The sequence below is a fragment of the Tarenaya hassleriana genome, unplaced genomic scaffold (genome assembly GCF_000463585.1).
Source record: "Tarenaya hassleriana unplaced genomic scaffold, ASM46358v1 Cleome125, whole genome shotgun sequence".
NCBI classification, from domain to species: domain Eukaryota; kingdom Viridiplantae; phylum Streptophyta; class Magnoliopsida; order Brassicales; family Cleomaceae; genus Tarenaya; species Tarenaya hassleriana.
In genome coordinates, this window is record NW_010962944.1 from 141280 (window position 1) to 152497 (window position 11218).

Genomic DNA, 11218 nt, shown 5'->3' on the forward strand with positions numbered 1-11218 from the left:
GACATTCGATTGATGTGTCAACCTCCTAATTCACCTGATTTGAATGTTCTAGATCTTGGATTTTTTAGTGTCATCCAGTCGATTCAACATAAAGTATGCCCGAAGAATGTGGTGGAACTTATTGACGCTGTCAAAAAATCTTTCGAAGAATATCCTGTCCGAAAAATTAACCATATTTTCTTGACGCTACAGCTATGCATGCAGGAAATTATGAAAGTTGGAGGATCCAACAAGTACAAAATTAATCACATGAAGAATGAAGCGCTTGAAAGAGAACACCGACTTCCCAAACAAATATTGTGTGATCCTACTGTAGTTCAGGATGTAATAAATCATTTTCAATCATAGATAAATGTAATTTTGATTTTTAGTTGATAAAATAAAATATCTCCAGTAATAATATAAGTAGATCTAATAAAAATTTGGAAGATAAATCTTTATCATATCTATTATTACACGTTGCATCTCTTTATCAGGGTGAAATTCTCCTTCATCCACATAAAATTTGTTTAAATCAAATTCATGTACCACTTTAGATGATGCTTGATTATTTTGCTCTTCATTCTTCAAGTTTTTCTCCATTTTGATCTGAAATTTCTTCATGGATGGTGAAGTAGACTGTTTATCTTTTTTTTTTCATTGTAAAAATAAAAAAAAATAGAGATAAGAAAATCTATGAAAAAATGTGGATCTGAAATAGGAAAAAAATGACGAGAAGATGAAAACAAGTGTAAAACAAACATTAATAATAATCAAAATATAATTAATATTCATTAAATTTTGATGATAAAAACAATGTGTGATTAATACTAATTTATTAGAATATGTTAGGGATAAAATTGGAAAATAATGTAAAAAGATGTATTGAAAATGTAGAATGACAAATATTTTGAAACATAGAAAACAACTTAAAACTACAATTATTTTGAAACGGATGGAGTATATTATAGAGCATTAAACCAATAATTAGTTGGTCTTGTATTAATATCACCATGACTTTGGGCTATACTGCCTTTAAAAAAATTAAAATTCTCTGTTATGCATCTTTTATGTTGTTAGAATTCCTTTTTTTTTTAAAAAAAATTATCGCATTTAAAATTTTGTCAATTAAATTTTTATCGACCATTTGGCATATCTCGTGTGCGGAAATCTGAGTTTCCCATCCTAATAACTGAGACATGAGATCGAGATTAGTCGTCCTAAGAATGCGTGACATACATAAAAAAAAATGCTAGACAAACCATCTAAAAATATAGAGGGAATTCAGTGACATCACTATTCATTACTCATATTTCTATGGATGGTATCAACTATAAACCAAACATGTTTTTCGAATCAATTAGTTATTGTTCTTTAGAAAGTACACCAGTCTATACAAATTTGCAATAAATCTAAATATTTCAGTTGACACGAGGGTACAGGTATAAATATTAACCACAATCTTTTCTTTCAACTCTACAAAGATTTTTCTCGATGACAATTAGATTTTTTCTTTCTTTTTTCTTGACAAGCTAAACCGTTGGAAGATCTATAGTTTCGGTGGCAATTCCTCTTTATTTACATACTACACACGCTTTTTGCTCTAAAGAGAAGTATAAATATTTCGTAACTGTTATCAAATAGATAACTAAATCTTTTGCCTTGTTTGATACTTTTAAAAAGGCATGTGTTTGCCTTCAAATGTTTGAAGCTGAACCAAAAATTTCACGCAAGTTTTTCTCAAGCTCATGAATTCTCGATGAAAAACAGTCGGTGCCTTTTCCGTAAACCTTTTATTGCCAAAAAAAATATATGTAAGAAACGAATACAGTAATATTTTTTTCCCAAAAAAAAAATATGTAAGAAAAGAATACAGTAATATTTTTTTCCCATCTAATGTAACTATAAACAACCACACGTTGGGGGGATTGGATAAAATAGATCCAAAATTTCCTGCTGCCGATGCGAAGTGTACAACTTCTAATGGCTACGCATACAACAGCAACATGGACTGAAACCTCTTTATAAGCCGTATCTGAGACCAACCTGCCATTGAATAAAATATGCTTTGGTAAGTCAAAACTAAAAGAATCCCTATATATAGGCAGACATACCTATAAGCATGTAAGCATGTATGTATGTGGAAGACGATCATAGCCGAACTTAGATTTTGTGGATTGAACTGTGCCATCTCACATGGAAGACTACAAATCATTAAAAAAAAAAAAATTCTTTCTAAACTCCCCAGATATATAAACTACAGGATAGTCTCTCTGCCGTCTTTGCTCAGTACAGAAACTTTTAGGAGTGTGATTATCAATTTCAAACGCAACTTCCCTGATTCAAAACCTTATGCAATTTCAATTTATTTTTCTTATGAGCTACTAACCCGGAAAAGATGAAGATGCAGGGTTGGTCCTTAACTATATGCAGAAGCAGAACAGAGAGCAGCCACTTCCATTCCACTGAATCTAATCTCATGAAAACAACGGCTGACAGAGATGGTAGGTAAGCTTCACAACTACAAAGAGAGAGATTGCAAGTACTCCTGGTTTCGAGACTTACTCGGGCGACAGAAATCTGCAGTAGCTATACAACTTCGTACTACGGGTTGAAGAAACTTGAGCCGCTCATGTTGATAGCTACGAGCACCAGTATGCTAGTTATCACACCGAACCACAATAAAGCTAATCCTGAAGCAAAGAAGGTATTAAATTACATCGAGAAACCACAGGAACAAAACCATCTTAAGACATAGCATAGATATACCTCCATCATCATCAGAACCTTTATCAGAATTTGCCGCTACAGATTCTGAATCTGATACGCCCGTATTGCTTCCAGAGGCATTACCTGGATCTACGGGTAGATTTTTTGAGTCCACCCTAGACCCGGAAGTTACAGGCACAGTACTCGTGTCGCCGTTAGAAAGTTTACTGTTTGTTGTTTCTGATGAAACTATACCCTGAAACTCCTCGCTCACTATCAATGCAGACAGCACATCCATAAATGACTCTTGGCCTGATTCATCAGAAGAAATCTTTTCATTCTCCACAAATGAGCCAGCTTCTTCAGAATCTGAGAATTCATCATCAGAAACATCGGCATTAATCTTTTTCACATCGGTCTTGTCATCCTCTTCATCCTCCACATATGCTTTGTATGTAAGCCGAAGAAGAATCTCCCCAGCAGAACCCTTCCCAAACAAACTCCAACCGCCTCTCAAGACCACGATTCTATCTGTTGGAACAGTATCTTTTAGTGATCCAAGATCAACCTGGACATATACCCAAAAATGAAGGTTGTTCAGACAGTAGATTTAGATATTAAACACAATTTTCTGCAAACAATCTTAAGGAGAATTTAGGATGCTATGTGATCAAGCTAATCACCAAATAAGTTATCAAAGCAGAGATAGAAACCCACTCATCAAACTGCAGCTACACTAAATAAACTATTATACAGTTTTATGTTACAATTAAACTCATGTCCAGATCATACAAGAGTAAACTGGCTAGCAAAGTCTTGAAACATGTGCAATTGGACCGCATGCATGCTGGAATTCGGAGTCTTACTAAGATTAGCTAAGCAGTAAAGTAAGCTCGGGGCTTCTTATACACTGTCAAAAAAGTTCAGTAACTGACTAAATAATTAACAAGTCTTATGAAATGAGTGACTTAGGCTATAATTCAGAAGCTCATGACAGGAAGCTCGGATATGTTCCCTCAATACTGGGTACTATCCGGCAAAGGCACTTTCATAAAGGTTCAGTCCCCCATATTTATGCACGTTACGAGTTTGTTTGCAGCAATTACCGAGTAGGCATTTGGTTCCTTAACAGAATGAAATAGAAGGGAATGACTGACACTGAAGTACACATCAATATTCTTTAATATAGTTATAGTTATCATCAACAAGAACATCCTTACGCTGATCGCGCGGATAAAACACTACAGACAGATGATTTACCTCTCCAGTACCAATAGTCAAATCAGCAAACCCAAGACAGTCGTTAACCTCAAGTTGTAAGACCTGTTCTCTAGGATTTGAAACGAGGAAATGGAAGTCCTGCGAAAATTGAGAACACAGTAATTTTAATAAGTTTTAAAAACTAATAAATCACAATTCACTACCGTATAAACAGATTCTAGTGTTCCACCTGATTCCAGATAGGCTGACCAGGGGCCCCAATGACGGTAGTTTGGCTGTTCTTTTTACTGCGAATAACTTGATCCCCTAATCTTAGAATAACATATGGATCTGTTTTACCTGTTACAATTATAAAACAAAAAGCAAAAATGAAAGATCGAACATTAACATCTCATCATACGGTGATCACCCTACATATATAGATTTTGTTCCAAAAAATAATAGTAACTAGGGGGGAAACATAAAACACTATTTATGATGCTGACTGCCCATCTACTTTTCTCTAAATATATGAAACATTGACATGGAGAAGAGAAAACTAAAGTCTGTAGCTTACCATAGAACATATATGGAAGTTTCTGTGCATCAACAAGGGTAACAGATAGTTCTCCGACAAAATCCGTGTTTCCTTCTTGCATTTCTCCTGGTTTGAGGTCTTCTGCAACAGGTCCAACAGCTTTTCCTTTCTGGAAATCCAAGACAATCTTCTTTGGGCGGACAAATAATCGAGGCAAATCCTCTGTCAGAAGTTTGGTCAAGAACCTGAGAGAGACAAAGCTAAGATAAGTCAACGGGAAGATAGGAAGAAACCAACACATTAGCCATGAAAGAGATTAAGCAATCGACAGAGATAAATAGACAATGGTTAGAATCTACGCATCATTGTTTCCCACATTATATGCTTTTCGATTATGCAAAACACATTAATCTATTGCGAAAAAAATGACACGAACTCTCTTTGTGCAGCCTTATCTCATCCACACAACCAAGGTAGCTTTTCTAACACCGAACACTAGAAAAATGAATATTGAACCATATATAAGAGCAATAACATTCCCACAAGAAAGATACAAGAGTCACGGTAGGACTTACATTGATAGAACAGGAATGGCTGAAGGTGCCCAAACCAATGCATTCATGAAAAGAAGAGCAGAACATTAGTATTCTGTACTTTATATGAAAATGTCAGGAATAGATATTCAACATATGAACAGCAACATTTTGACCTGTCATTTTCTGATCAATAAACCATTCATATTACTGAAAACGAGATGCCTAAGAGTACAGTGAAGAAATAGGTTCTGTGCAGAGATGATGTGAGGCCTTGATATGTTCTTTCTGCCACAATTTTTCACCAAATGATGGTCAAATTGAAAGAATAGTGATGATTTCTGCAAAGAAATCACCGTTCCTTCACAGTAATTGTCACCCTAATCCTCATGTTATGCTGCATTTAAGGACTTAGCCTCACAGTTCAGCAGAAAAAAGGACATACATGAAAAACAACTGAAGGGACCCAGTTTTACGTATCCTAATTCATCAATTAGTTTCTTAAGTTGGTTAGTCTTTATCAAACAACTTACTTTCCTGCCCAAGCGTATTCAGCAACAACTAAACATCCACTAAAAACAGACTTGAAAATACTTCTAAGAAAGAACTGAAAGCAGCAAAAAACACTCAGATTATGAGAAAAAACATCAGAAGACCAAGATCTACTCATACGGTCATACCCATTAGATTAAACAATCGGAAGGGCGCCAGCTCAAACTTGACCTTCGGAAGTGATACAAAAGCCATTGATACAGCTCCAACCCAAGGTTCCGTTGGTATCAATCTCAGTTTAACCCAAAGCTCACCGTCGATGTCAAAATCACGAATACCAACTGGCACAACTACTGGGACGATACCAAATTTCAAAGAGAGCACTAATAACATACGGGCCCCACCAGTATACCGAAGACCAATTTGGTACCTATAAGAGGAAGAAAGGGCATTATAATTGATGAGAAGACAGGCTTGAAGCATTTCATAGTTCCAAATACCAACAGAGGAAAATCCAAATGGGCAGCAGACAGCCAAGTGTAAACAACAGCAACTTTCGCACTACAGAACCGTTATTCTCAAACCAAAACCGAGTAAATACAATTTGCACGCATTTGATCCATATAACAATACAATTATTTGCAAACAAATAGAAAACAAGTAATATATAGACAACAAAAGCAAACAGCAATAAACTTACTGCAAGTCATTGACACGGCGTGATGTCCTTCTCTCTACATTTCTAACAGACAAAGGCTCGTCCCCAAGAGAGAACTGCTTGATTTCAACTCTCTGGACATAATCTGGTTTCTTCAAGTCATCAATAACCGGCTGCAATAATCCAATGATCCAATTCTCAAGCCCAGCTCTGTATACTTTCCAGAGCTTCCCCAACACCATGTTTACCCATTCCACCGATTCTTTCCTCTGCAAATCCTTCTCGAGGAACAATGAGAAGCTGGTCGGAACCTGTGGCCATGGTCCTGCTCCTCGGTGCCCACTCTCGCTGCTCATTTGTCTCCGCCTCTTCCTCCACGTCCATAGCTTATCGAAAACAACCCCAACAAAGAAGAAGAGCACAAACAGGCCTACTGCGTTACGATTAATGGGTGGAGACGGAATCGGATGGATTACACCCAACTGAGTCCTGAGCTTATCAACTATTGGATCTTCTCTAAAGTCAGTGAAATCGCTTCTACAATCCTGAATCGTAGATTCCTGCGACGATTCTTCACCCTCGAATTCATTCGAAAACCGAGCGATAACAAGGCTTTTTGTTAACCTTCTCGTCGAATTTGCCAATCCTATGTTACTTGAATCCCCTCGAATTCCACAAGAAATTAACCTAACCTTCGTATTCGACATAGGAATTCCGAATCTCCGACGCAAAATCCGCCTCCTCGAGAATCCATCGCGGAACGCAACCGAGTCGTGCTTGTTCGCGGAGAACGGACAAAACATATAGCGAGACACATAAGAGCGACACGGGAAATCAAAACTCGAGGAAGAAGAAGACTGAAGAAACATTTATGAATCTTCTTCACCGAAAACTCCAAATTGAAGCCGACGCCGAAGTCGCAAAACTAAGCATCTCCGCCGCGAAAATAAGAAAGATCCAACACGGAAAAGTCACAAGAGGTCTATGAACAGCAGCAGCAATAACGGCAGAGGCAAAACCCTTCCAAGGGTTCTGGAGGTGGAATCAAAATCGAAGGTTCCAGATGGATGAGGGGCAGAAACTGCGTGTGTCTGTGAGGGAGAGGGGAAGAGGGAGATTGAGGAAATCTGTATCACGAATGAAACCGAGGATTTGTGGGGCGCGAATGATAAAATGCTATTTTTCATATCATTATAAAACGAAGATGTACATAAATCGAGGAAAATGTGTTGAAAAGGTGAAAAATAGTAATTATATAAAAAAAAATACAGAAAATCGATTTTGGTGGATGTAGGACCCATTGGTGGTGTCGGAGAGGAGGCTGGCGGACCTCAAGAAGGCTAATTCATAATCTTTTTGCCGTTTTGGACTGTTCAACACGTGGGTCGGAGCCGACGCGTCTCCTCCAAAACTTTTAATTTAAAATTATTTTAATTGTTATTTTTCAAATTAGATTTTTTTTAGGTGAAATGTGTAACTGTATTTTTATATGACCAAATACTAAAAGAGTTTTATTAACCTATAAGTTTACAAAAGGCTTACACAATCTAGTTCATATATGTATAGCAAAGCAATGACTACGTGTATCGGATAATCACTAAACGATAAAGGATCGGACTATCTTTGTCAAGAAATCGAGAACCAAATCTGGAGTAGTGAGCTGGTCAGTTTATGGTGAGAGTATCTAATGACAGTCATCTTGCTTCGGAAACAACGGTCAATGTTTTGACTGATGGTAGCTAGATCCTTGAAACATCCCATGTGTATCCTGGAGTTCCGCTCTATCCAGATAATGTACAAGTCAATTTTCCACGTTAGCTGAACTTCCAATAGCCGAATTTAGCATCTCTATCTCCCTAACAACCAACTTAGAATTGTAGTCCAAGACGTATGAGAAGGCGGAGTATCCAATTTTCTCATGGCCCACATAAACAAATCTCGTGTGATACGACATTCAAAGAAGAGATGGTTCATGTTTTCCAAATCATCGCCACAAAACAAACATTTAATGTCAACTTGTAATCTCCATGAAGTCATTCTTTCCTTTGTTGGGCAGCGGTCATGAGCAAACAACCAGGCTATGAACGAAAATTTCAGGATGTGGCTTTCTATACCTCTTTAGTATTGAATCATCTGCAAGTGTGCCTCCAACTATCCAGTCCTATGTATCATCATTGCGGATAGTATCTTTCCAACAAGGAATGTTGCTAGCGAAAGAGTCTGATCCATTTGCACCAAGGGCAATCTCCATGCTCCATCACAGTAAAAAAAACCGCCACTTTGGTTTGAATTGGGATCCATAGTCTTTGCGGGTCTATGGGTCCGAACATGTTACACCAGTTGTCGTACCAAAATGATGTTCTTTCCCATTTTCAAGGGTAGTTTAGAAAAAACTCCAAGCCACGGCTCTTTCTTTCACCATCTTACGAAAAAACCATGAGTGACTAGCATTAGACCTAGTGCTCCAGAAATAACTCCTATATAGGTATTTCGTATGGATCCAAGCCACCCACAAAGAGGCACTCCTAAAAAAAGTAACCAAATTAGCCTTAAAACAGTTACTTCATTCCAAAGGTTGAGATCTTTCAAACCAAGCCCTCCTTTTTTTCGTGTGGTAACTCTCGACCAAGACAGCTTAGCTCCTCCTTGAGAATCTACCGAACCTTTCCAAAGAAACGTCGAGCACATAGAGTTAATTTGTGCTATGCACTTCCTTGGTAGAACAAAGACCTGCATCCAATAGCCAATTATACCCGATATGACAGATTGTAGCAATCTTAAACTCCCAGCAAAAGAAAGAGCCCTCACAATCGAAAAAGAAAATTTGGAGCGTATATGATCAATCAAGGGAAAACAATTAGAAATGCTCAGTTTCCGGGAAATCAGTGGCACCCCAGGATAACACAAAGGAAAATCAGTCGTTTTATGCCCATAGAGACCTGGATTGCTTCACTTTCCTGTATCGTCAAACTTCAAAAGATGAAACAACACTTGCTTGTATTGATGGTTAACCTGAAATTGCTGAAAATCTGTTCAGAACCGCCATAATCCCTTGAATAGAACTGATTTTTCCATCTGAGAAGATAAGTAAATCATCTGCAAAGCTTAGGTGTGTTGTCTTGTTTTTCCAGCTTGGTTGATAGCCAAACTCCCCTCGGTCCGCAGTATTATTAAGCATGATTAAAAGAATATTCATACATAAGACAAACAAATAAGGAGATAGCGGACAACCTTGTCTTAACTCTCGTTTGCCTTCAAAGTAACCGTACTGACCCCATTAATTATAATAGAGTAGGATGGCGTAGTAATACACTTGCCAATAAGGGAGACCAAAGGTCTCGGCAGTCCAGAAGCCCGCAACATAGTCATAACAAAGTCCCATCTAACAGCGTCGAAAGCTTTCGCAATGTCCACTTTCAGCGTTGCTCTAGGAGATATAGGCTTCCGGTGATAGTCTCTGACAATCTCATTTGCCAACAAACAATTCTCAGTAATCAGCCTGCCCTTAATGAACGCGGATTGATTCGGTTGGATAAAACTCGATAGAAGAGGTTTAATTCTATTCCCCAACATCTTGGCAATAATGTTGTAGACAGAGTTGCAACATGAAATGGGTCGAAAATCAGTGAAATGCTCTGCTCCAACAAACTTTGGTATCAACATAATTGTAGTTAAGTTGGCCAATCTAGGTAACCATTCCGAACTGAAGAAGTGTCTGATTCCCTCCGATAACTCTTCCCCAATTATATCCTATGTGGATTGATAGAACTCAATCGTAAATCCATCTGGTGTTGGGATTCCTGGGATCTCTACAGTGAATCTAATTCCCAAGAGATCGATTATAGAGTTTGCGCAGCGGATGTAAAACAAAAATTTTCTATTAAACCCTAAAACCATGCATGCATGATCGTAGAAACGTTAGAACGCTTACCTTAATCGATCCGGGACCTGTATCAATCGATGTGTTCGTCCAATCGCAAAAGGGAGGAAGATTACCTCGTCCTCTACACGTATCTACACCTCGGGATTGGATCTCTGAAGCTTCACACCTTCCTCGTATTCCTTGGATCGACAAAACCTTCGAGTTGTGTCATATACACATCCTGGTCAAGTTCCCGTTAAGGAACGCGGTCTTGACATCCATTTGCCATATCCTATCATTACTACAGGCAAAAAGGTCTCATTATAGTCAATACCATGAATCTGACGGAATCCTTGTTGGTTTAGTGCTCTATGATGTACTGTTTATGAGCTTTCTTTAGATACATTCGATGTATTGATACTTTTTATGGTTTTATGAGAGCATTTGATCCATTACATGTTCTTGCATACTAGATCTGTTATGAAATCCATGTATCATTATGAATGATACTAAACTCCCTAGTCTTGTGTCATTATGGCAATGATGACATAATAAGACTAGTATGATGTGTGATTGATGATCATAGCGATGATCATAGGTATTGGATACGATCACTGTCATAGGTATTCGTTGAAGAACGGAATACTGGATTGACCCGCATGTCCTCCTGTTACGCAGGACGTTTGACGTATTCAAAGCACGCAACTCCTCATGTTGGATTCCGTAGATATCTCAGGTCTTAGGATCCAATCATGGAACCGCCATATGAGATTCAAGTCATGACGCTAGTCCATGTGACAATCTCATGCGGGTCAATCCAGTATTCCGTTCTTCAACGAATACCTATGACAGTGATCGTATCCAATACCTATGATCATCGCTATGATCATCAATCACACATCATACTAATCTTATTATGTCATCATTCTCATAATGACACAAGACTAGGGAGTTAAGTATCATTCATAATGATACATGGATTTCATAACAGATCTAGTATGCAAGAACATGTAATGAATCAAATACTCTCATAAAACCATAGAAAGTATCAATACATCAAATGTATCTGAATAAAGCTTCACGAACAAACTCTATTCGAGATAGGTAGTCATAGTGTCTTGCTAGAGACCGCCTATGACTTGTATATCCGAAATAGAGATTTCAGGTTATACTACTATATCGAATGAGCCTACAGGGTCACACACGCAGGGAAGGACAAAACGCACGAGAAAACGACGGAAAAACCA

At 37.9% G+C, this 11218-nt stretch overlaps 1 protein-coding gene across 4 annotated transcripts; it reads right to left on the minus strand.

The window, feature by feature from the left end:
* Positions 1 to 1753: 1753 nt before the first annotated feature.
* On the minus strand, positions 1754 to 7291 carry LOC104807101 (tricalbin-3-like). 4 transcript variants are annotated; one of them, XR_770718.1, is made up of 10 exons: positions 6152 to 7291; positions 5640 to 5881; positions 5002 to 5020; positions 4466 to 4671; positions 4139 to 4248; positions 3949 to 4047; positions 2749 to 3256; positions 2545 to 2666; positions 2369 to 2471; positions 1754 to 2025 (listed from the first exon to the last, which is right to left on the minus strand). XR_770718.1 is itself a non-coding variant. In XM_010532213.1 (9 exons), the coding sequence occupies exons 1-8, from the start codon at positions 6976 to 6978 to the stop codon at positions 2584 to 2586; spliced, it is 2100 nt and encodes a 699-aa protein (XP_010530515.1). In that variant the 5' UTR covers positions 6979 to 7291; the 3' UTR covers positions 1754 to 2025; positions 2545 to 2583. The 4 variants fall into 4 exon arrangements, 1 of the variants encoding a protein (XP_010530515.1); XR_770717.1 differs by having other exon boundaries at positions 2404 to 2471; positions 2545 to 2672; XR_770716.1 differs by having other exon boundaries at positions 2545 to 2672.
* Between the last annotated feature and the right edge of the window lie 3927 nt (positions 7292 to 11218).